This window comes from Festucalex cinctus, chromosome 16 (assembly GCF_051991245.1).
Source record: "Festucalex cinctus isolate MCC-2025b chromosome 16, RoL_Fcin_1.0, whole genome shotgun sequence".
In the NCBI taxonomy this organism is placed as follows: Eukaryota; Metazoa; Chordata; class Actinopteri; order Syngnathiformes; family Syngnathidae; genus Festucalex; species Festucalex cinctus.
The window spans coordinates 7982760-8010104 of NC_135426.1; the positions used below are offsets into that span (position 1 = coordinate 7982760).

Genomic DNA, 27345 nt, shown 5'->3' on the forward strand with positions numbered 1-27345 from the left:
ACTATAAGGCGCACCTTCAATGAATGACATATAACTTTTTCCATATATAAGGTGCTATGGTAGAGGCTGTGGTTACGTTATGCATCTATTAGATGGTGCTGCGCTAAAGGGAATGTCAACAAAACAGATAGGTCAGTCAAACTTTATTAATAGATTACAAACCAGTTTTCTGACAGCTCCATTCACTCCCAAAATGAATAAACAGCTGTATTATTGTGAGGTAAAGTATTAGTATTAGTTAGTGATCCAAGATGGCGGGATCTTCTGCGCATGCGCGTCACCGATCGTGCAGGGTCACCGATAGCGTCTTGACAGCGAGACCTGTTGCGGCTCAATATTGATCCAAATATAAGGCGCACTGGATTATGAGGCGCAGGGTCAGCTTTTGAAAAAATTGAAGGCTTTTAGGTGCGCCTTATAGTCGTGAAAATACGGTACTTGTGGAGATTCGCGTAGTAGGCTAGTATGTGTTGGAGCCATTATCGCCAAAGGGAGTCGAAATTAATAAGTTGCTGACTTCGTAGAGAGGTTAAGATTAGTTAAATTGAAATCGGCAAGTATACAAGTTGTACCTTTTGTTAGTTCTGCTTTGTTTTTAAAGTCGTGACCATAGTGTGGCATTTTGTGTAGTATGCCCGCACTGGCCAGGTATAGCTACTACATTTAGATGTGTGCACTTCCTGCTGGGGTGAAAGGTTAAACGCAAGATGGCCGCCATTAGCTCTGGGTATGTGTGTGGGGGAGGGGAGAAAAGCTACAGGCAGGCCTCTCAGCTGGTTAAAGTTTTTCAAGTATTATTATTATTAGCCTTATTTGACCGTTGTTTGATATCGTGCAATATTTCAAGCCAAAAGGATTAGTATTGTTTATGTATCAACTCTTCAAACTACCCAACATCCATAACCCGGTTCCTGACCTCACCGCCTGAGCAAACAATTGGTGAGTCAATGAATTGAAGGCCTGCTGAGACTTGCACTTGCCTTTTGAATTAAGAATATTGAAATCTTTGAAACATGGCACAAACAGTATGGATTAGTTAGAAAGCTTCCTGTGTACCCTTTAAAAAAAAAAAAAGTCATTTCTGAGGGATTTTTGCATGATATAAAATATTTCACAATGACAGAGTGGACAATATACAATGAGCCACATAATAGGAAAATTATGAAACTCAAGTGTAGTCTGTCCACTGAAAAAAAAAAGACAAAATGCTGGTTGTGATATCACTGAAATTATTATTGTGTTTCTAAAAGGGGAAGTTACCCTATAATGACAGCAATTTCAGTTTCAGGCGCACAGGAAAAATATTCATTAAGATCATGAAAATAGAACATACATGATCAAATGACATGACTTGTTTATCAAATAAATTGTGGACAGTTTTAAATGTCACATATTTAGATTACCGTACAAGTTATTTTATTTGGTACTTTTACCAGGCACAGACAAGTCCGCTTACCAAAAAAATAAATAAATAAATGTTGACAATACTTTATTGGAAGTTCTTTTTTTTAAACAGTAATACTTAAGGATAATGTTTTTATTCAAAAATAATACAGCCTTTTTGACTTTACAAAATTGCTTTTTTAATTTAAAAAAAAATAAAAAATCTTGCTTTCACCGAGCATAAATTTTCTACGTTCAAATCATAACTCTCAGCGTATCGTTTAGTGAGGATGCGAGGACAGCTGCTGTTCCGAGGGTGTCTCTCCTCGCCTCATCTTTCATTTTACGTCGAGTCACACTCATTCTGTCACGGTGTGGAGTGAGGGTGCTAAAAGCCAGGTGGACTCAAACCGGCTTTTTTAAACACGAGAAACAGGTGGACGACAAACTGCCAAGTAGCACACGAGGGAGTGCGAGGAAATGATTGCAAGTGGGAATGTGCTGACAAGACAGATGCGAGGTAGAAGGAAATGATTGGCCAAACAGCGGGAGCGCGGCTTTGGAGGCACGGCTCGGAGACGCAAGGGCAAGGATTACAACTTGACTGGCCCAGCACTGCTGGGGCGGGGCTGTGGACTCAGGTGAGAGACACAGGGGGAGGGGAAAAGATTGAATTAGTCCAGCAGGCCAATACTTTCAGGGCATTGGTTGAAGACACAAGGCGAGGAAAACATTGATTGGCGACCCTTGTAAAAAGCAAAAGAAACAAGTGGGATGCACACAAGGGCAGGGAGGGAACCATGCAAAAAAGAAAGCGTAAGATCCGGACAAAGGTGTGAAGGTTGGAACTGATTTAAACTTCCTTCCATCCATCAATTTTCTGCCGCTTATCCAAGGTCATCGGGTTCATCAGTTTTAGCAAGGAAGCCCAGATTTCCCTCTGTCTCAAGGTTATTTTAGTTAAAGGCACAGTCTGCCGGTTTCACTCAGGAAAATGCACTTTTTAAATACAGGATTTAAACAAACATACTCCTTTTCAATTTACAGATCTGGGCTTTTCTTCACGTGTGGGGGTGATTTTGTCCTAAACCCCCACACTCCCAGCCTGTATTTTGCCATTTTGTGTTTGTTTTTTAAACAGCGGGCCGTTTCTGTGGAAAGACGGTGTTTACACCCCTCCAGCCAATCGCTGCGCGGGGGGTGGCGTGTCGCAAACAGGGCCGGGTGAACGTGTCGGCTGCGTGATGTCACTCCCGCAGCAATTTGAAAGCAGGCATGTGTTTTTTTGTGTGTTTTTTTCTCACAATGCCGCATCATCCAATGAGCTCAAAGTATTGTACAGCATGTCCCGCCTTTCCCGACCAAATCATCATGGAGCAGTCCCGGATTGATATTGTGGAGAGAACTCCCTTGAGTGAATCACAATATAAATCTGGCTATTGCCACCAACTCACGATGTCCCAAGCCTCTACAAACGGCGTTAATGGTGCTCTGCTTCCCCCACCTGAGACGCCGGATGGGAGATCAGAATTTAATTAAAGCTGCAAGGAAAATTTCCATGGCCTCACCAAACTCCTCCCACCCGAGTTTTTGGATGACTGGCTGACTCCAAAGTCATGTACAATACACAATTGCAAACCGCCATCACAATAATAAAAAAAGTAAGACAAATAATTCACCTGATAGAGCGCTTGTATTAGATCTTATTACCCCGGGTTTTCACTGGATGCGGTTGCGGTGCGGTTGCGGTGCGGTGCGTCTTGACTGCGTGCTCCGGACGGGTCAATTTTTTTGTCAATCCACACCGGCTCCGCACAGCTGCGGTCCGGCAGCTCCGTCGCCTCCCACTTCCCAACGTGTCTCGCGGGACCGCGCGCGCGCGATCATGTGGCATTTCACAACGAGAGGTGGACTTCTTTTGATTTAACATTTTCTTCTTCTTCTGCTATGAGATTCCATGCAGCATCCTTTTTTTTGGTTGTCCTTGTAAAGTATATTAATAACGAGAGTCGGGTCAGTGCGGGTCCACTCTTTATTTCTGTCTTCCCCGTCCGGCTGCCGCTCAGTACGGCAAGCGAGACGGGCACAACAAGCAATCGCGAACATCAAACTCACAATACATTACAGTCCTTATAAAAAGGATGTGCCGTGTCATATATTATTTTGTGGTTTTCCACCTCCAATATAAACCTCTCCTCGTCCATGTTCGCTGGCGTCTAAACCGTGAATGAGCACATGGCCCGGCGACGCCCACGTCACGTTTTGCTGAAAAACTTGCGAAATAGGAGCTGGCGAGTGTTTTATTCTGAAAGGTAACCGGAAATTTATTTTGAAACTGCCTCGGTCTTCCTGTCCCGCTCGATGTGTTTTGTGCTAGCTTGCCATTTGCCGGAGGCCTACCGCTGCGGCGTCCGGCAAAAATAGAAAATAGGTCTATCCTTGCGGAAGGCTTGCGGCACGCCGCAGGCCTTCCGCAGTCGACACGCAACGCACCCGCAAGCGGTGTAAACTGCACCATTCGAATGAATGGAATCTAATTGCTTGCGTCGCCGGACCGCACCGCAACCGCACCGCAACCGCACCGCAACCGCAACCGGTGAAAACCCGGGGTTACGGTATGCAGGTGTATCTAATGATCTCTCAATGATTCTGTAACGACCAGCAGGTTCGAGAGTCACTGTGGACGTATACGCGCTTCGCCGTGTCTTTCATATGCTTAATGACGAGCGCATGCGTTGTCCGCGGCATAACCCCGCAATCGCATGCCGCATCCCCCACCGAGCGTGAGGGGGAGGCTGGAGGTGGCCGTCGTCTTTTCATCTGAGGAATCAACACAAACAGATCTTTCCGATGCACTTTATAAATGACTTTCCTTGGGAAAAGGATGAAAATATGTCGAAAGAGGCTTCGAATGAGCCCGGCTCATACGCGCTTTCCTCAACATGTAAGATAAACTTGCGGCTTTCTGGAAGTTGGGATTGTCTTTTTATAGTGCGTGGGTCGCCGTTTTTCAACAGTGCTACTATGGCAACAGCAGGGGAGTGGGTGTTTGCAGTTAATCCTGTTTGGGTGTCATGGTGCCATCACGAGGGGAGCCGCGCAGACGCTCGTCAATGTTATTTCATCAATGCATGTCGAGCAAACGAAGCGCACGTGGCAATTAATTGCTTGATACCAGAGCCGGCGATTACATCAGTAACACTCTTGGAGCAATATGGATTCACTGCATACACACTGTGCCCGAGATGTTTCTCATTCTACTTTTCTATTTTCACGATGCCGGGCTTTGGTTTCGCTTGACTGGATATCAACTAGGAAGAAATGATGGAGTCATTCTCAGCACGCACACACAAGAGAAGAGAGGCGCACACACTCATTCACGGGGCTTTTTGCGGGGCTCTCGGAGGAGATAGAGGGGCATGTTTGGCTGTGATAGCGGCAAAAACAACAATTCACCGTGTAGTGAGAGAAAAGGAGGATTTCTTTGGATTCACACAGCAGCTCCTTCTTGTCCACGTGTAACTTTTTTTTCTATTTGAAAAACAAGCTCAAAAACACAAGAATGTTACACTTTGGGCCCTTTAAAAACACATGAATGATGTCATTGTTACACTTTCAGCTCCATTTCTTTACTGTTCAAAATTGCATAATTACAGTGGTGCACTGTAAGTAAATAAATAAATAAATAAATAAAAATGCTGTTTTTACAGTGAAATACCAGCAGCTGTGGTTGCCGAAAGTGTAGCGTTCAATTACGGTAACACATTTTCTACATTTACAGTAAAAAATTGTATTGACACTGATGATTTTACAATTATAAAATGTAATTAAAAGGAACCCCGGCTGTCAGGACAAGTTTGCTCTATATTATTTATTTGTTTGTTACTAATATAACTGAGATTCATTTTTCATAAATCATTTCCAGTTTAATACATTTTGTAGAAACTTTACGCAGCCATTGTTATTGACGTCGCAACGTATTCCATGCGTAGTGACGTAGAATGGCGGTGGTTCTCGCGTTGCGACGTAAATAATGGCGGCGTACGTCTAAAGTTTCTACAAAATGAATTAAACTGGAAATGACTTTTGAAAAATGAATCTCATAGTTATGTTAGTAACAACCAAATAAATAATATAGAGCAAACTTGTCATGACAGCCAGGGTTCCTTTTAATCCAAAATTTTACTGTTAAAAAAAGTTTTGACATTAAAAAATAAATAAATAAATAACCAAAACATTTACATTTAAAAAAAAAAAATGCTATTTCTATGGTAATAAAGCACTTTCCTACCTTACAATGCCCTCAAAGTGCTTTGCATTTTGACTACTAATTTCTCCTACTGATTACTCTGGAACAAATACTTGCATTGCCTTGTTCATGAATCTTTGATACCATCACACTGCGCTGGGATCAAACCAACAACCTCAGTTGCAAGACAGCCACTCTACCACTGAGCCACCCTAACCTGTTGTTCTTAACTTAAGAACAGCAAGTTTACTGATTACTTAAGAATCTTAAGTTCAGGAAAGGACTGTTGGAGCTACAAATCTTTTTTTGACATTTGCTTGACGTTTTCCTCGAATCCTCAAGCTTGGATGGCAATGAAGAAGAAAAAGAGGGTTCAAAATGGTCAAAAATATGGAAAGGCGTGTCTGAGAGAAGGATATGAAGCATTGGGAGACAGAAGGGAGGATGCCAAGCTGCCTTACAGTGAAAGAAGGTTGAATTCCCTATCATTATAGTAGTTATGGTTTTACAGAATGCATTTAGTTGCTGTATGCTTGAAAAAAAAAGCAGTTATTGTACTGCACTGTACAAATGTGAGATGGCAGTTTGTCAGCCTCAGGAATGTCCTCAAAATAAGTAATGGACGTAAGAGCACAGGATTCAAAAGGAATATATTGCATGGGCTGGCGTTTTCATTAACTTAAATCTAACATGTATTAATCATTTCATGAACATGATTAAATCAAGAAATCTGGTGATAATCCTGAACAGAGCAATATGGCAGCATGCACACACATGCAGTCACATATGGTGATCTAGTAATCTATCTCACGCTGTCACTTTTTGCAAGCAGCATCTTGATGCACTACAGTGTCTGTGTGCCAGTTCACTTTGTCTTCATTTGCACCTGCGTGTTGGTGTGCGCGCACGTGTATTTCTGTGCTTGTACCTAACGCAAAGGAAAGCGCTTGAAGTCCGCCCGTTCACCTTCAATGTTTATCTTCCAAGCTTTCTTTTACTGCCTCATCTCCTTTCTTGTCTCTCAAGGTTTTCTCTCTCTCTCTCTCTCTCTCTCTTTCGCTCCCTCTCACACGCATGCACACACACGAGCTGTCTATAAGAGATGATTTATGCTGCTGTGTTCTTTTATTTTTAGACCAATTACGTGGTTACGCTCTTTCCCTTTTCCTCCGCCTATGTCGTTCCTTCTCTGCACATTTCTCAATATTGTCCTCCCCTTTGACACGTTTCCCTGTATTTACAGGCACTTTGAAATGTTTATTTTACACCGTCCTTCATTTTCCCTATAAAAGCGAGCAGGTCAGGTTGAATAAAGCTCACTTGTGTGGCTGTGGGACCACATTTGTCCCTGTTGTGCGTTGGCGCTCCAGGCGCCCGAACCCAGAACAGGAAAAGGAAAAGCACACGAATGACAGTGAATTAATGAATAATTAATCCCAGACAATAAAAGCTTAATGGTAATGCATTTACCGTCTGTTTTGCTGGGAGAGGTTGGGAGAGGCGGAGCCAGCGTGAAGGGCCCATGTGTGCTTGCTTGGGTGCAAATGCGGGATTTGTTAGAAAGTGACGTGATGAATAAATGAAGATTATGTGATGATGTAAAAAAACGTCCTCAGTGTGGTGCTGAAAGTATTGCCTATTGTCCTTTTTTTGTGAAATAAAGAGGAAAGATTTCTATTAGATATATTCTCAGTTGAAACTACTTTTGACGAGTGACATAATCTTTATCAGTCTGTGATTTAAAGGTCAAATGTTTCAGTGGTCGTCTCCGCACACACAACAGCACATCAACTTTCATCTTTAGCAACATAATCATACCTAAAATCCGAGTCAAAAAGCAATCAAGCATACCATTCAACCAATAGAACAACTTTTTAAAGTCATAAACTTGACATTTTCACCTGTTCTTTACAATTACTGTAGTTTAATTTCTCGGGGGTTTTTTGTGAAAAAGTAAACCATTATATCTGCTTGAAATATTTGTGCTAAGAAGCCTTGACATACTGGATTAATAACCAAATCAGTGAAAACATTCAAACGTTGTAAATGGAAATGCTTTCCAGAGCTAAGGTCTGTTAATTGAAATGGTAACACATGTGGAATGCGAGCATGCGGTCAATTGGATGAGAGAAACAAGTTGGTTGACGATTATTGTGTATTTACTTTATTTCCATTTTTTTATTTTTTTTATTTTTGGATTAAAAGCAAGAAGTGGATTGACACTATATTATATACAGACCCCTGAAGAGCACATTTTTATATTATTTTGTAATTTCCTTTATCTTATTTTTAAAATTAATTTTCTATTCATTATTTTTTATTTCTATTTCTATATATTTTAATTTGTTTAACTATAATTGTATTTTATCTATTCAGTCTATATTTTATTTCCATTTCTTTCTATTCATAATTGTTTTTACATTTAAATTTACTCTTGGATGAATCCGCTTTTGAATTTTCAATCCGTTTTGCCTTACGCCGGACACACAAATGTGACGGAGAAGTAGCAATTAGGACCATGCAATGTGGGTATCCTGGGTACAGTGCTGATCAGTGTCATCCCCATGCGCGTGTAAGCGCAACTGCGGCTGCAGCCCGCAGTTTCCATGGTAACATGGGAACCCATCTTCATCTCTATGGTAACTTGTGGTTGGCACCCAGGAAGAAAGATTGAGCGAGAGAGTGGGAGTGAAAACAAGGAAGAAAGAAAGAGATGTGATGGGAACACTTGGGGCGGGGGGGATTATGTTGACCAAGACAAAACAAGAACAGAGGATGAAAAGTCCTCATGTAAGTAATAATGAGGCAACTTTGAAAACTACAATATGCTCACCTGTTGTGAACACTAGATGGAAAAATGCATTCATGTTTGGCTTTACTGTAAAATGGTTAATCCTGTCTCGCACGCACTCAAGCAGAAGGTTAAGGCGAACGGAAAAGATGGCATAGATAGAATATCGATGCTGTAATCCGATTGGCCGATCTGACGGATTGGCGGTTGAGTTGACCTATTGCAGTTAACCGAATGATTGAGACGACGTGCTCACCTTTCAGCCGTGCCCGCTTTCCTCGCTCTTCAATTCCTCCATCTATCCTCGCCTCTTTAACCCTCTCATTCCTTTCCCGTCACTAACCAGATTAGTCCCCCCCGCCCTTTTATTGATTTTGCCCTTTGCGAGGCCGCAAGAACGGAAGGAGAGCGATACAAGTGCATGTGATGTGCTGTTCCTACCACGTTTTTTTTTGTTTTGTTTTTTGTTTTTTAAGATGTTTGAGCCCCATGCTGACTGCCTGTCAGTGGCAGATACACAACACGTGCGTGCGTCCTTGTGTGTAATTAATTAGACGGCTTGCTGTGTGGCGGAGAGCGATGAATATAAAACTATCAATTATTGAACCCCTCTGCAAGTGACACGCTTCAAGAAAAAAAAAAAGAAATAAAGAAAAGGTGTTTAATGTAAAAATTCTCACCTGGATGAGACTGCAATGCAAATCAGACTTTTTATTTTAATTATTTATTAATTTAATTTATTTATTTTATTTATTTGACAGTAGCTCAACTGAGACTTAAATCTCCAATTGCCTTTCAAGGTTGCCGTCTTTCAAATGAACAAAAACACTTCATCACATAATCTGTCCTTATCAAATGAAATTCATCAGCCGTGTCGTTGCAAGTATGCTCTTGATTTGGGCATATTTGGTACTTTAAATTATTTTTCAGTGTCAGCCAATAAAATTGTCATTTCTCTGAGATAGATAGATAGATAGATAGATAGATAGATAGATAGATAGATAGATAGATAGATAGATAGATAGATAGATTGATTGATTGATAGATAGATACATATATTGATAGATATTAAATTTCCATTTATTCTATATACTTAAAAATAGAAATGCTCAATACCACTTTTTTACAGACAGATACGATACCACTAGTTCTTTTCATATGCAAATCCCCATTAAAAAAAAAGACAGAATTTTTTTTAAAGAAAGCCCTACAGTTGTCTGCGATTGGCTGGCAACTAGTTCAGGGTGTACCCTGCCTACTTCCCGAAGCCATCTAGGATAGGCGACAGCACCCCGCGACCCTCATGATGAATAAGTGGTTATATAATTGATGGATGGATGGACCTACATTTGGGCTTGAAAGTCACAAAATGCACTGTGTGGTGAGAAAAATCCCAAATACAGTGGCAATTGTTTTGATATTTTCAGAGGTTGAAGTTGACATGAGTAGAGACGTGCATGTGAATTTTGGAGACAATATACATATAGCTTCTGTACATTTACAGTTGTGCTTATAAGTTTACCTACCCTTGGGGTATGTAAACTTTCAAACACATCTGTATCTATCCCAATGTTGCATTTTTTTTTTCTTAGAGCGCATGAAATTTAACGGGAATTATCTGTTCTTAAAGTGCTTTATAAATAAAGTTGAGTTGAGTATACTGACGGATTTCAATGTATAAAAGAGCAAATCTGTGCACAATTCAAAGATTGTTGTTCCATTTTTGCATTTTGTGTGATGTCTGACACAAGATGCTTGACGAAGCTGAGGTCAAGGTTCAGCCAGTTTGTAGCTCCAGCGTCAGGTTCCTCCGGTTCCTCCCACAGCAGTCTGCTGAGATCCATTTGACCCCGCGTTCCAAAGCTGTGGCTGGGCGCGAGCGTGCGACCATGGGAAACCACCGGGATACACACAAGGGGCAATGTGGACAGAGTGATGGATGAAAGCAGATATTTTTGTGTTTTTTTTTTAAATGAATCGGGAAAAAGAGCGTGTGTACCGCGGCTTCTTGTTGATTCGCTAGCCTCGTTCCGCTTTCGTTGCTTTGTCGTATTATTTATATCAAGTGACAGATGATGAGGTGTAGAAAAAAAAGTGCTTTTTTTATGATGATGATTGTAACATTATGTAATCCTTTCGATCTGTTAAGGCCGTTTTGGGCCATTTCCCAAGACCCCCCAACCCCACTCCTCAGTTGCGGGTCATTGCTACGACAACAATGTCAGAAGCAAAACTCTTGAAGTTTGTGTGCACATGCTGTTGAGGCAGGAAGTGTAACTCTTTAGTTAAATAATCAAGATGCTTTGATTGTGTACTCAATTCTACATCACACCGCTGGCTCTCAAACGTTTACACCAAGTCCCAAAAAAAGCTCTCCAAGTACCGCCATCATTAGAAGACCCAATCAGTCGTCCTGTCCATGCAGCTGAAAAACAACCCAAGAGCATGATGCTGCCACCACCATGTTTCACTGTGGGGATTGTATTGGGCAGGTGGTGAGCAGTGTCTGGTTTACTCCATGCATGCCGCTTAGAATTAAAGACAAAAACATTCAGTCTTCATCGCATGAGACCAGATAATCTTATTTACCATAGTCTGGGAGTCCTTCACGCATTTTTTGGCATTTTTTGACCATTTTAAAATGTAAGACCTCGATTCGATTTGATTCAATTGGATTTCAATTCGACTGGATATGGTCCAGCTATAGCTTTTGTCATGTTTATTAACTCATTTAATCCCCAAAATGTATAAATACATTCTATTTTAAATGTTGTGTTCCAAAGACGTATTTATACGGGTTTTTTTGTTTTTTGTTTTTTTAAATGCTAGAGCATTGATGCAGCCTCTGAACTGTAGAGAACGGTTGAAGCAATGGTAGTTATTACAAAAACGGCCAGCAGGTGGCAGCAGAGTACAAGAGATCAACCAAGGCCATGTCGCAAACAGGTTGATTTCCCCACAGTTCTAAACAGATTTGTGAATAATGATAAACTTATTTTTATTCTAAAGCTAATGGCTGCAAAACGGAAAACGGATAAAAATATATATATATATTTTTTTTTTTCCTGATGAAATAGGAGACTCATCTTTCTTTTGGTAGGTTCCATGTTTTAATAGCAATAGAACACAATATTCTGTGGGCCTTGCAAAATCAGTCAAAATCCAGTAAAACAACCGGGAGCGAAGAGGGTTGCTTCAATGAAAATGGCAGCAAGTGAATGAGTTAATATGCAACAGCATGTAAAAGCTCTCCAAAGCCCAAATTATCAAAGTTAATTAAATTCAAAGGGGAAAAAAAATCATCAGCAATAGCAAAAAGACTAAGAACACTAGTGATAACTTGTAACATAGCAAGGTAAACCTACATTAGATAAAGTTCCTGTCACAAATGAAAATCCACAATAGAGTGAATCTGCATTTAGTTAACCGCGTAGTACCGAGGGACCACTTTATGTATTTAAATAAACACATGATGTGTGCTTCTCTGCAGGAGCGTGTGGAGTATTTATTCCTCATCATCTTCACCGTGGAGGCGTTCCTGAAGGTGATAGCCTACGGCCTGCTCTTCCACCCTAATGCCTACCTGCGGAACGGTTGGAATCTGCTCGACTTCATCATTGTCGTCGTCGGGTGAGTCGGCAGACAGCAGATTATTTTTTCTTTCCCCTTTTTTTTTTTTTTTTTTTTAAATAAATAATTTCTTAAGTGAAATTCTCAGTGACCTCATGACCGCTGCAACAATGGAGTAGTTTCTTTCTCTGTGTGACATCTTTTAGCGAGGCAAAAGCCTGCGATGGCAGCGCGAGTGAGTCACAAAGGCCTGTTACCCAGAGCTAACAGTCAAGTAATCTTTCACAGTGAATCAAGTTTTAAAGCCGCACTAAACCTTGGCCTACAGTGGATTGGTGAGCCTTAAACTGATTAGCTTGTTAGATGCTGATAGCAGAGCTGCGCTCTGTTTTTCTTTATCTGCCACTCAGCAACTATAGCCCATCTTGCTAAGCCTCTGCGTGCGCGCGTGCGTGCGCGCGTGCGTGCGTGCGTGCGTGCGTGCGTGTTGGCTAGCATCATGGTGCCAGCGCCTCTGGCATAAACACAACCTGTACAACTCTTAGACGGTTATCTAGCCTTTCTGTTTGCTTGTCTGAGGCTTTTTTCTGTCTGTGTCTGGATGGAGGCTTTTATGATGACACGCTTACACAACAAGCGCCACGCTCACATTCAACTGTACAAGTGATGAGTTCTTTCTCTGACCTTGGATCAAGAAATATTGCACTTCAGTCAGTTTTTTTTTCAGGGGGGTCACCTTCAGACAACAGAGCGGGTCTCCCCAATTAGCCCCTGGTGAGCAAACATCAATAACACCAATTAGTTTCCTACCAGCAGATTATTCCTTGAATGTGACACTAAACACTTAATGGACTTATTAGGTACTAACTACTGGTTGGACGACTTTTTTTTTTTCTTTTGTTTTTTCTTTTGTTTTTGTGGTTGACTAAAATGGGGTGAAAGTGGAGTCAAAGTTGATGATGTCATTGATATTATTTCAGCACAGTACAGCGGTCCGGAAATTTTTTTTGCAGCACTGACATTTTCACGTAAAAAAATATATATTTCAACAAACCGGCATATATATAAACTAACGATTACTCACGACAAAAATGGAATTTCACTTTGCACTTGTGCACTCTCTCCCTCACACCAGTCAGTTCAACTGGTGTGATTTTTTTAAGTCTAGCAGTGATTGAATTGGCCTAAACTAGCAAAAGTTAACAGTATAAACTGGCCAATTGGATGACGAGTAACATGCGATTGCCGATTTTAGTCGACTTTAAACGTCGATGTGGCGCACTAAAGTTGACTCGAGTATTCATCTGATCGGTTCAATCCCTTTTCGGGACACCAACACAGCGAGAATCTAAAGGAATCTAAAATAAGATCAGTGAATAGGTTTATGGTTGGGATTGTAGTTTGCAATAATGTATAGCTACACCAAAACCTGTTTCTAATATTTTGTCCCTCCCTCAAAAAGGTCACCAAAATATTTGAAACAGCTCCTCCGGGTATGCTTGCTGACTTGTACCTTAACAAGGAGTGTCACAGAACAAAACCCATCATGCATAACATTGTTAGATTGCCTTATTTGGCTCGAAATGATTTTTACAGACATATGAAATCGGCTATGGAACAAAATGGTGTAAAATAAATAAATAAATAAATAAAAATCTGTCATTCAAAAACAGCATGTCTCACACTGCAAATATCCAGGATATGTTCATCTGTGACAGCATCACTTCGCTGTGTGTGCGTGTGTATATGAATGAGTGTTGTCTTAACTGCCAGCCAGCCCGCGTGCGCGCGCGTAAATGAGAAATGACAGTGCGTGCCCCCTCTGGAACGGTCAGCATATGGGTGAAAGAGTCTGTACTGCTGCCAAGGCTTGAAGGCAGGCAGTCAAAGGCTGTAATTGTCTTTTTAATGCCACGTCAGAGCAAAAATGCAAATCAGTGGATCCCTGACGCGGCTTTTTGCAGACTGTGTCAAAGGCTGGCGCGAGTCTAATTGAGAGGCAGGTAGAGTGACACCGAGATGCATTCAAAGTGCTCTTTTCAAGTGGTCATTTTATCAGTACTAATTGATAATTGTCCATGACTAATGTGCACTGAGTGGCCTTTGAGGCAAATGCAGATGGAGAAAAAAAAAATGGTATTGTATGGTAATTAGAGAGAGAGCGATTAGAGGTGAGGTCATTAGCTCTGCTAAATGTACACAGTTTCAATACTGGAACCTTCATTTTCATTGGGGACTCACTTTTGCTTGTTATCTTTATTTGTAGCAGCTAGTTCTCCGTGTACATCACACACATTATTTGCTAGCTATGCACAAAAACAAAAAATATATATTTTTCTTCAGTGTCAGAGGCCCATTTGTACGAAGCGTATTGCATTCACTTGAAAAAAGGAGAGGAAAAAAAATCCTGTTTTTCTGACTAATTTTTGGGGGGGAGCTTTGTTTTTTTTTTGAGTGTATTTTTTTCTGTTTTTCTGAATATTTTTTTCTGTTTTAATGAATTTTCTTTTCTGTCATAAAAAAAAAATATTCCAAAAAACAGGGATGGAATTATTCAGAAAAACAGGTGGAAAAATTACTCTGACGGTGTTTAAAAAAAAAATAATAATCTTCTTTCTTTAGTAATTACTCGTAAACAAGCTTTGATTTGGATTAGTGATTCACCAATCAGCATCTGCATCAAGTCTACAAAAAAGCAAAAAAAAAAAAAAACAACAACTTTTGTTTTAATATTAATATTGTCCCATGTGTGAATGACAGAGGCAGCAGATGAAACACTTCATTATTGTCATGCCAGAAAGAAAAAAAATATTGCTGGTGTTTATATTGTAGCCACTGATATTCCGCTGAGAAGCACATTTAACTGATGTCTCCAGCCCTTACTTAAAAAAAAAAAAAAAAAAGTTTCCAAGCTAGGTTAATGTCTCTGTTTACTCTGTTTAAATTATTAATAAGCTAATGGATGGTTCAGATCCGGGGTTGGTGAATTCAATTTTGCAGGGGCTGACGTTCGAAATTTAAAATTTAAAACGGTCAGGTGAGGCCTGCACTTATGTTTATTTCACATTAAAACTTTACAGTTGTTTATTTGCACTGAAATAGTTTGATTTCCCCGTGTACTTTGAATCTATTCCTAAACATGCATCCCAAGACTAATAAACTCTTGTTTATTTGGAGTTGGATGTCAATATTATGATAATATTTTTAGAATTATTTCCATTTGTTCTGTTTTAGGTTGTTCAGCGCCATCTTGGAGCAGGCCACCAAGGGTGACGGGGCTGCTCCGATCGGAGGCAAGGCGGCGGGCTTCGACGTCAAGGCCCTGAGGGCATTCCGAGTACTCCGACCCCTGCGATTGGTCTCCGGCGTACCCAGTAAGTACGCAGTGTTGGCAGAGGAAGGACAAGTACACAATAGAAGCATCTGGGGATCAGGTGCGGATGAAGATGGGGATGAAATGAAGCACTGAGCTGGTACTGATGCTCGCCCGCAATAACACACAATAACAAACACGCGCGTTTGTCTGCTTGCGCTTTATCTGATCCCCTCCTGTTTGCTCTCCCGTTGGATTATTGATTTCTTTGGCCACTAACGCAGATGGGCTCACAGACAACTTATCTTGCTGCTTGTAATGTGTGTGTATGTGGGCGTGTGCAATTGTTCCCGTGCTGCACCCCGCCGTGACCCCATCCACTTGGCGTTAAATTGGTGTCATGGTGACCCTCTTCTTATGAGAATTTACAAGGATTTTGTCCATAGACGGGCATCGTGGGCAGTAGAAACTGTTCTAGAAAAAGAGATTCTTTTCATCTCATGTTTTCTTTTAAGTATATATTTGGTGCAAATCCTTCAGACTTTTTCATCTTCAAAATTTCAAAACGAAGGACATTTGTGTTGCACCCTGTAGCCCTCTAAGCCCAAGCGCCCCTCAACTCGGCCCTCTCGGACTTTGAAGAAGAAATTCTGTGAAACAATGCACGAGTCATGAAAGAATATAATGATGTCGCACATCAAATTAAACTGCAGAACCGGAGCTACAAGAATATATGAGACATTTTTACATACCCTGAACACAGCTCAAATGCCAACTAATTTAATGATCAAATATAGAGATTGTATTGCACTACACAGTGAAATAACTGCACACACATCTGAACAAATCTCAAGTGTTCCCTTTATTATGACACAAGAATTATTCAAATAGACCTTGTGGTTGCAGAGACAGCATCTTTTTATTTTGGGTATGTAATTTTCGAGCAAAAGCCCGAAAAATAGCTTCGGGCTTAAGCAAAACACATTTGAACACAAACACATGTAGACAATTTGATAATACTTGCTGTAGTACTCACAGGCACTTATTCTTTATCCTCTGTGAAGAACTAATATTAATATAGCTGACTGAGTTTTGTCCTATGGGGAGAGATTTGTCTCAAAATTGACATAGATAAAATGATGATTTTCACATATTTTTGAGGTCCACAAAAACAGTACATCTGTGTTTTCACGCGTTTTTCAGATTCACAAATACATCTACGATTTTCACTTGTTAATGTTGTGTATGCATTTGTCATGCCTTACCATTTGTAAAAATGTAGGTTTGCTAGTGAGTTGTGTGAATGTGCATTTGTGGATTTTGTTTATTTTTTAGACAACTTCGTCACACTGTTTCATTTTTTTTTTATCATCACATTGTTTCAAGATATTCCAACCTTAGAGACGTGATTATCTGAGGATGTGCGCGTGTGTGAATATGTTGAAACAGCGTGACGTTTGTCTCAAAAATTGATGATCCATGAACGCATATTCGACAACTCAGAAGCAGAAATGAAATTTTATAAATGGTGAAAAAAATATTTTTATTATTAACAAACACGTAAAAATCACAAATGTATTTGTAAATCTGAAAAACACGTGAACACCGCGAATACATTTGTGGATCTGAAAAACGCATGAAAATCACAGATTTATTTGTGGATGTTTAAAAACGTGAAAATTGCAATTTTATTTGTGTGAATAATTTTGAGACTAATCTCTCCCCATATTGTCTGACCCCATGTATAACTGTATGCATTTACTCTACTGCCCCCAGGTGGCCAGAGAGCAAAATGCGTCAGAAGGAGCAGCACAAAATACATTGAATTGAAACCAAAAATATTCAATTTCTTTACATTCTATTCAGTTTTGTCATTATACTGTATGTTTTCATAAAGTACAATATAATAGTTTTTTTCCCTTTTATTTGTGAAAAGATACATATTTAAAATGTCAATTGTGACATGTTAGTTACCAGCAAAGCGTCTTTTTTTTTTTTTTCCTAGCAATTCTTACTAAATTGTCCTGCTAAATAATAGTATTGGGCAGCATTATCCAAATTGTGTTTATTCGCGACATTTGGAGTGTTCAGAGTGGTCTGGTGTGCGCTCCCCCAGGTTTACAGGTAGTGTTGAATTCCATCATCAAAGCCATGGTCCCTCTGCTCCACATTGCCCTGCTGGTCCTCTTCGTCATCATCATCTACGCCATCATCGGCCTGGAGCTCTTCATGGGCAAGATGCACAAGACCTGCTATCACAAGCACACAGGTATGCGCACAAACACACTTTATTAAGCGCCATCGATTAGCGTGTTGCTAATACTGTGTCCAGTGTTTGACTGCAGTACGAAGCCAACAAGGCGAGGAGAAAATGGCAAGCCACACTAAAAGCAATCCTATCCGTTAAATATTTAACAATCGTTTATGTTGGTGACTATGAAGTATTTTAGCAATAATTGGAACAGCGCTCGCCGTAAATGATTGAAGCAATTTTCAATAAAGGCCCCCAGGTATAAATAGACTTGAGTGTTGTGATGGTGATGGTATAGGTCCCCTGAGAGGCATTAGCGCTCCTCTGGGTAAGTGCCAGTGGAATACTCTGCCGCCATATACATCAACCCCCGGAGAGAGCTTGTTTTGTGAAATTAGCACAGCGCTGTTTCACTTTTTTTTTTTTTTAACTGATACTGCTATTGATTATATACATTACAACCTTAAAGTTGTCTTTTGGTCTCATTATGTGAGATGTGGCATTACAAAATGGGACAGATTTGTACATGCACTGTCAATTCCTTGCTTGTAGGCCCATTTTATTCCTCCCAAGTGGCAACACTCTGGAGTTTTGAAAGCATTTAGAGCATAAGGATGAGCATTCGATGCAAAAAAAATATGTATTCAATCATCTAAGAATATTATTCTCATTAAATTGTTGTACCGTATGTTTCTCTGTAAATTTTATATTATCCCATATTATGAAAAACAAAACAGTACTCTTCGTTTGACAAACATTACTGGCAACCGGTCACAATCAATCTGGTGATTCTCCTCCCCAGGCATGTTAGCGGAAGAAAAACCGGCGCCGTGCGCGCCCGACTTGGCGTACGGGCGACACTGTAACCACAACGGGACAGAGTGCAAAATGGACTGGGAGGGCCCCAACGACGGCATCACCAACTTTGACAACTTCGCCTTCGCCATGTTGACCGTGTTCCAGTGCATCACCATGGAGGGCTGGACGGACGTGCTGTACTGGGTGAGCCGGGCACCACGCCAGCATGTATATGGGTCATTTTCGTAGAATTAAATCAATAATGGTAACGACACTCAAAAAAAAAAAAAAATTCTAATTTACTGTTGCAATTTGTTTTGATGTGTAAATGTCTCCCGTTCTGAAACAGGAATGCTTAAAGTCTCATTTTCAACAAGTTATTGTTGATTCTTATCGGTGATAATTTAGTTGACGAAAGATTTTTGTAATTTTCATCACGAAAGATTTTTTTCAGACAAAAATTAAACAAAAACTAAAATAGAAGCCATTCATTGAGGCTATAACAAAATTGACTGACAATTTCATTAATGACTAAAATGAAAATGAAAACACACAGTGACAAATATTCACACAATCCAATCAGAAGGAATGAAACGCAGGTTGGAGAAAAGAACCACTCAAACTGTTCAGTGTTCATTGCACTTTACATTAATTTGTTTAATTTATTTAATTTTATTTGTCATTGTGCAGCTGTAAGATTAATCTCAAGCGATTATACACTTTTTTTTTTTTATTTAGGTGAAAACTAAATTATATTGTCAGTTCAACATGTTTCATTGAAATTAATAAAAGACGTATTCAATCATTTAATAATAAATGTCTTGCGTGTTAAACTACAGCTACAAAGAGGTGTGTTTTAGTTTTCTGTATAAAAGTTTAAATGTATGCCAAATGAAAATATCGACTAAACTGTCAAGTTAGCTGACTAAAATGGCTCTTTTTTTTTCATCAACTAAAATTGGAGTTCAACTAAAATGCAATCAGATGACTAAATTATGACTAAAACCATTTTAGTCAAGACTATAACTAAAACTAAATAAAAACTTCATGTCACAATTAACACTGATTCTCATTACACTATTAAACTCACGTCAGGTTACATTTGTAACAACGGGAAAGACATGCTAAAGCTCCGATATGTTCACAAATTCATATGAAGATCACAATGTTTTTGTGACCATTTCAATAACTGTCAACAATACAAATGTTCATTTCAGTCAAATGAATTGATTTTCAAAAGGAAATTCAATGTGGTATGTCTTCACTGTTATCAAACCATATGAAAATGAACCATATCTGTATATTGGGATGGCATTAAGTCATTCTCACCTTACGATGCGGAACCACATAAGACGTTGCTGGGTTTACTGTTCAGGCAGGTGTGCGTGTTGATATGTACATGTGATGGGAAGTTTCCAATCTACACCCCCTCTGCTAGCACACCGTTTGCTTTTCTGTCTTGTGCACACAAACTGTATGTAAATCGCATTCATTCGTTCCTTATAACAAGCACCTCCTTAATGTCTCGGCTGACTGCATCCGTTTCTGAATGGCGGCACCTCTTTACCATTTGAGCGTCCACGCTCACCTTAACACGGCAGATATTTCTATTAACCCCCCCGCACCTCTTCCCTCTTCCTCCTCTCTGTCTGTCTGTCCATCTGTCCGTCTCTCAGATGCAGGATGCTATGGGCTATGAGCTGCCGTGGGTCTATTTTGTCTCTCTCGTCATCTTCGGCTCCTTTTTCGTCCTCAATCTCGTTCTGGGGGTGTTGAGTGGGTAAGAGCTTCTGCTTTGTTGTCTTGTGTGAGTGTTGTCATTGGGAAGCAGGGTGCAGTGCAGCCGCCTCCTCATATCTTTATTGAAGTGGGGATATATTACATGAATGTAGAACTCTTTTCTTCTTGCAGGTGTAGCGTCCCAATATTACTGGCCGTTTAGTTTACGCGTATTACCATAAATTCTCCCCAATAACATGTCAGAGCTGCATCGTCTCTAATGTGGAGAAAGCCCAAACAAGTGTAATTGTCGTCATCCATCATAAAAGAACATGACACAGGCCTAAACAATTGATGGATATTCCAACCCAAGCAACTTTATTAGTCACGGCAAGACGCACACAAAACAAGCAATAGCGTAGTCGTCTGTTACGTTCGTGTCATTTGAGCGCAAGCGTCTATCACAGCCTATCGCGGATGGACACGCACCTGCACACACTCGCATCCAGATTTTTGACCAAGCGCCATGTCTGTAAACGTACGCGCACGCGTTCCAATTTCGAGTCGGCGCAGTACGGTTCACGTCAGGTTAAGTCAGCGGCGGCCCTCGTGAGAATAAAAAGCGGCAACAACGCGTTTGAAATAAGTGCTCGTCCGGCAGGCGAACCCGAGTTGCTTTGCTGAGTTACAAACACCAACCGGCCTTTCGGGACACGCCGGGGTTTAAATAATTCACCTTCCAGGTCAGCTGTGGGAGGTGGAACACAGAAAAACTTGCACAGCAGGAGGATAAAAACAAAATATGAAAAAAGGTCAACTCTTGTGGGATTTCAGATTTATTATAATTTTTAAATGTCCAAATCTTAGCTTCCAAGGCAAGACAAATGTAAAACAAGTAAACATGACGTAGCATCATCTGTTTGCCACTACCAGTTGAAGTTTAATGTCAGAGTAAACAAAGAGAATTACACATTGTGCGCTAGCTTAATGCTAAATCATAATTGAAACAGGATAACAAATTGGTGTTGTGGTGTCACAACCATTTAATCACTGGATATCTGAACACAAATGATGGAGCAACATGTACTGATAATGCTCACAAGCATATATTTTTGATCCTCTGTGAAGAATGACTGCTACTGTGACTTACTGTGGAGCTGAGATGTCTCTTTGTAGATACTTATTTGGATTATAATGCCACCCAGTGGCTGAAGTGCGAGCACAAGAAGGAGCAGCACATCTATTGAAGTGAGGCAAAAAAAAAAATGTGGCAGTAACTGTTTAATTTGTTTACATTGTTAATTAATCATGCCATTACTGTATATTTTTATAGATTTTATTTGGGGCGCGGGGGAAGGGTGTGGTGAATTTCATTTCATTTGGGGAGATGATTTCAGATACATGTGTTGTCATGCAACATAATACTCCACCTTGATCCAAAAATTTTAATTAAAAAAAATATATAAAAATAAAAAATCAAGTGATGGATTGAGGACTGCAGTGATGTTGGGTCCAGGGGAGTCTTGCTGCACAATGTCTGACTATAATGCCTCCTCTCTTGAGTAATTAATTAAGCGGGCAATTAGCTGATTTGAGGTTGAGCCTCTTGCTCGCCCTCCCTTTCCGGAAAGGCACCTGCTCCCGTTGCACTGGCGCTCTAAAATGAGCCGTCTTGTATATTCATGAATTCGTGAAGTGCAGCTGGCCAAGCGCTGAGGATCTTGCATAAGTGACACATCCCAAACAATTAGCGAGGATCTAACCCATTTCCCATCCTCCCTCCTTTTCCCATTTTTTTGGGGCCCTTCCCCCCCTTCCATTCCTTCTATTGTTGTTCTGTCCCCTCTATCTCTCCACCAGGTGAATGATGCAGTAGGCTACAAGTGGCCTTGGGTGTATTTTGTCACCTTAATCATCATTGGATCCTTCTTTGTGCTTAACTTGGTTCTGGGGGTTTTGAGCGGGTAAGGGCAGGGTTCACAGATCACTTCAGACTAACCTCTCCTTTTCAAGCTTTAAGTCTTTATGCTAGGCCTGGAGACAACTTTTTGGGGGGGTCTTCCTTTTTCTGTCCCGACAGTCAATTGAATGCTTGTTTTATGGCTACACGGCACAGCTCGTTATTCCATCTGGTGATGTTCAATTCCAAATTCCCGGCTTGAGCATGCATGTTTCGGTTATTATCCTGGCAGCCAACTGTGGTGAAATCATACTTAAGCATCTGCCCCTTCAAGTTGACGACGACAACTTTACGGATTATTAACTCCCCGACGCCGATGTCGATGTCACTTTGCTGCCTTACGCGATGACATGACACGGTTGGTGCGCAGAACTGTTTTAGGTCAAACAAAACTGCCGCAGTTGTTTAAAATAAAAAGATACATAAACAACGGATAAACATTTGTACTCCCAAAAGACTTTGCAGAGATGAAGATACTGGAAATTGGAGTTGTTGAAATGTTTTGGGATTGCGACAGTATAATCTTCCGATTCTTATGAATGCCTCAAACGGTTTACTTAGAAATAAACAAATGCTAATTGCTAAACTTTGTTTGCTAAACTGCAGGGATTGAGCCAATGAGACACTTTGCATAAGTCCACGATTTGTTCCCTAATATTTAGCAAATGTCGCCATTCCTTCACATCCAAACCAACCAATTAAACCAATCTCAGCTATTCATTATGAATGAATTAATGTGAACTGATGAGAAATGGATGCTTCCGACTGATCCTCCTCCAGGATGAGACGCTGGCAGCATTGTAGGGGGAAAAAAGGAAAAAAAATAATAAAAGTCTATTTGGCACAAACAGCTCGGGGTGGCTTGGCTGTCGGGCTCTTTGTCTGACTTGTGACTAATGATGCCGTTAACACACTACACAGCCTGACCTTTTCCCAACTGCTTCATCCGCAGTGTGTTTGAGGATAGCGGAGGCGGAGGTGGAGCGGGCGCCCTAAGTCTGCCGTGATAATTTATGGCTAACCAGGAATCAGAGAGAGGTGGCGACATGTTCTTTGAAATAGAAACAACAGAGAAGCCGCGTTGAAGCCGGGAGTGGATTTTTATTTATTTTTTTAAAAAGAAGAAGCCTTTTTTTTGTCTTCATTCCGACTGACCGTGTACAAAAATCTGGTTAGTGATCCGCAAAATGAGTCGGCAAACAGACGCCAATGAGCTTGATGATGCGCGGTGACCTCGGAGCTCCGCCGCTGACTCAGTGAAGTGCTCCAGGCGGGGAGCAGTGCTTATGGGGTACCAGGGATGAAAACCTGGGGATAGATGTGCAAAATGCATCACACTGTCAGAAAAAAAAAAAGGCTCATGTCGGGGGCCCATTTTTGTTCTGGTGCAACCTGCAGTGTTTACAACTCAACCCGTAGGTACAAGTTCCATAGGAGGCAAATCTGGGTCCATAAAGTAAAAACTGTGCCATAGTTTGGCTCCCGGAGAGCTAGCTAGCTATCTGGGCATAAAGCCAAACTTTTTCCTTTCTGGACATGACACCTATGATTACTATTATTTATGGTTAGAAAAGGTACATAAATGGTACAAACTGGCAAAGGAGCATGTCTGTACCTTTTTTGTTTACTTGTAAGCATATAAACAAGTGCTAGTCTGATGTGAATGCCAGCCACTGCTGTGCTGAATGCAATTTAAGGAAACAAACAGTAGTAGTAGTAGTAAGAGACCGGGCAACATAATGCACTTTAAATGAACTGTAAATGGTTCTCGTGCACTTGTAACTTTTTCCATCATAAAGTTATTAGTTGTTAGCATTCAAGTGCGTTTGTTACCACATCATAATTAACTCCTGTTATATTTAATGTCTGCGATTGGCTGGCAACCAGTCCAGGGTGTCCCCTGCCTACTGCCCAGAGCCAGCTGAGATAGGCGCCAGCACCCCCCGCGACCCTTGTGAGGAATAAGCGGTCAAGAAAATGGATGGATGGATGGATGGATGGATGGATGGATGGATATATTTAATGTGACTGTTTTTAAAGTTTTAGCAAAATTTGTTGAATTTAGTGATAGTATGACGATGATGATTTTGTGTATACATATAGATTGTGGTTTGTCTTAAATTGTTGTAAGGATTGTGTATTTTTGTTGCCCGTGTGCCCTCTTGGAAAAAAAAAATATATATATATATATATATATATATATATATTCTAATCACAATGAGTTTCTTACCTGGTTAAATAAAGGAATGAAGGATAGTGTGCCCCGAGGATCAGGGTTGAGAAACACTGCCCTAAGGGATACAATAGGAGTACTCTAAAGGATACTCCTCCACCTCCAGTGACAAGCCATTGCCCTCTAAAAGTACAAATGTAACACTTTTTTTTTTTTTTCTGTCAGTGCAAACAGCAATGATTAAGACGGATAAATAAGCATTACTGGAGCTGGATCATTTCATTAGGTATACCTGAATTGCCTAATAGTGGCGTATTTGTTTGCGATTTCCTGTGAAATCTGCCAAGTGCTACACATCGACTGCTAAATCATAACATTAGCTTATTTGGGATGTGAACGAAACAGGGGCCAGTGGTCAAGTTGTATGCTTGTATCTTGCATTTACTCACTAACACTCTGCAGCTCTTTCCTTTTGACAGGTTTTCCCTCCTTCCACCTTTCAGAGGCACATCATCAGAATGCGTATTTATTTGAACACGACTTTCACCCTGGATTTGTTTCCCTGTCTCTCGCCCTCTGTGATTCCTGGATGTGCATCCTGGAACCCTCCCAGAGAGTTTTCCAAGGAGAGGGAGAAAGCCAAGGCACGCGGTGACTTCCAGAAACTTCGAGAAAAACAGCAGCTGGAAGAGGACCTCAAGGTAGGCAGGCCGCTGTTTGGCATGTCACTCGTCCAGACGTACGCATGTTTTGGGACGGAAGTTCCTGGTAACAAAATGCATCCTTTTTCATGGTTTGTGACTGTAGGGCTACTTAGACTGGATCACTCAGGCTGAAGACATCGATCCAGAGAATGAAGAGGAAGGTCTGGACGATGATAAACCCAGAAACTGTGAGTCCTCAAGCATGCATGTGCCTTTTTGTCAGATTCCTTTCCCCATCCATCCACTCGTCCATCCATCCTCCTCCTGTCCTCTTTGGCTCAGGTCTTTGGGGCTTTCTCCAACAATAGGTATTAAACTAGTTCAGAGCGCCGCTGAGGTGGAGGCACCGGATTTGAAAGGCTTTCGGCCTCAGGAGAGACCGACGGGCCCCAAGTGCTTTCAAGTGTGGAGCGCTTGACACGTGTCGAGGCCTTGTGTGGAACGTATCCTCATCTGAGCTCCGCTCTCCAATCAAGGCAACTCGGTGTTTATTATTAGAAGAAACTCACAGGTGCTTTCGTTGTCAGGAGTCCAAGAAGTCTTATTTTGCGCGCACGGCGGGCATTAAGATTCACATGCAGCGTCTGACTCCGGAGGGTTTTACAATAAGTGTTTGAGGTGACAGTGAGGGGGGGAGCTGCAGCGCCTTCCCGCCGGCAGCCAAAGACTGACAGAAGCAATAAAAAGCAATGCATCACTTGATAACGGTCTCATCCCCAAACTCCCCGCACCCGAGTCTCCGTCAATGCCTCTCCATCCACCGCCTCCACGGAAGCGTCCTTCACAAGCCCTCCCACCCCTTGCTTGCTCTCTCTCACTCTCTCCAATGCCACTCAAGTATCCCTCGGTCATTTTTTTTCTTCTACCCTCTCCAGTTGGCTGCTGCCCCACTCTCCTCATTTTCTCACTTACACATTCAGCACTTGACTTCCTTTTGGTACCGTACGTTTCCTTTCTCAAAAGCGAAATGGCCAATTCATGCCGCGCGGATTTTTTGGCAGCCTCTAACGACGCAAGTGACTGACTGACAAGTTTGTTTGTGAAGACGGAGACATAAAACGCAAGTTGAAGACAAAAGCCCTTGCTACAAGACAATATACCTGCAATGTTTGCACTTGAAAGCCTGCAATTTGCAGCTTTTAATATCCCTGAGAGCTGTGAAATAACAAAAGAGGCTTCTCGTCGGCTTAGGAATCCAAGCCTATTAGCTGTTGCGTGTCTTGTGTCCCCCAAGCTCCGCAGTGGTAAATAAGCACAAGTATGTCAATGTCTTGGGGATACTTTTATTTACTTGGGGATGCATATTGAAGAGCGTCTTTGCAAAAGGTTTGGTCATGTTACCGTATTTGTTATTTTGCTTTGTAGATCAGCTTGTGTTTGGGAATCTCTGATCATCAAGATATTGCAAACATGAATGTGCCATGATTGATAAATTGGAACTTGGGCAGTGTCACTTTATTCATCTGAAAAGGATTATTGATTTGCAACAAATAATGTATCTATAACACACCACTTATAGTGACAGGCAGAACAATTAAATGCTCTCTCACTTCATGAGCTGTGAGTATCAAATAGTGGTACTCGGATCACTAAGGTTCCTGAGCATTTGACTAGTGTTACGATTCACTATTTACTAGGGATATTCGATACCACTTTTTTTCAGACCCATACCGATACTCAGACCCTCAGTACTCACCGATACCGATACCAACTGCCGATACCAGTAGTACCTTTTGACAAATAAAAAAAAATCACTAAAAGATATTTTTAAACAAATATATTTCCTTTTAATTTTGACAAAAAAACAGCACAGTCACTCTTCAATAGTCTTAACGCTCAAAATAAAACACAAAAATGCTCTTTTAGTTTAAGATTCACAATTTTGAAGTAGTTCCAAACCGGTGAAGTTTTGGTGAAAAACTGCTGCAAGCTAGCGCCAGTTACAGGCAAGCAGGACTCACTTAACGTCTTCCCCCTCTGCCATCGGTCGCTTGTACTCGTTTGCGTCACGAGTACTCGAGTACTTGAAAAACGGCTGGTATCGGCCAAATACCGATACCTGATATCGGTACTCGCCCATCCCTACTATTTACTAGAGAACGATAAGTACCAATACCCGGCCTTATTTCAAGGCATCCGTGCTTGTGAGAGCGGCCAGTACCAATATTGGCAGTTTTCGATCAGGAACTAGATAGTAGAAATTTGAAGAATGCAGTTTTTTTTTTTAAGTAAAACAATCGATATTCTGATATACAAGTGTTATCTATAATTATGTCATTGTTTTGGGGAGATTTCTTTATTTATTTTATTTTATTTTATTTTTTTTACACATTGGCACATTACACTATAAGACAAAGATAATGACGTTCAAAAATTCCCCTCCCAAAAATCAGCAATAAAATAATATAAAATCAGTCTTTATATTAGTCTTTTT

The 27345-nt window shown here is 40.8% G+C and overlaps 1 protein-coding gene across 21 annotated transcripts in view; it reads left to right on the top strand.

Annotated features, from left to right (window-relative positions):
• cacna1c (calcium channel, voltage-dependent, L type, alpha 1C subunit) overlaps positions 1 to 27345 on the top strand; it is a 137260-nt gene that overhangs the window by 70972 nt on the left and 38943 nt on the right. For all 21 annotated transcript variants that reach the window (XM_077499830.1, XM_077499832.1, XM_077499834.1 and 18 more), the window contains exons 4-10: positions 11914 to 12053; positions 15228 to 15367; positions 17423 to 17575; positions 18360 to 18559; positions 20032 to 20135; positions 24821 to 24908; positions 25015 to 25099. In XM_077499830.1, the coding sequence (XP_077355956.1) occupies positions 11914 to 12053; positions 15228 to 15367; positions 17423 to 17575; positions 18360 to 18559; positions 20032 to 20135; positions 24821 to 24908; positions 25015 to 25099 (910 nt within the window). The remainder of the gene's footprint in view (positions 1 to 11913; positions 12054 to 15227; positions 15368 to 17422; positions 17576 to 18359; positions 18560 to 20031; positions 20136 to 24820; positions 24909 to 25014; positions 25100 to 27345) is intronic.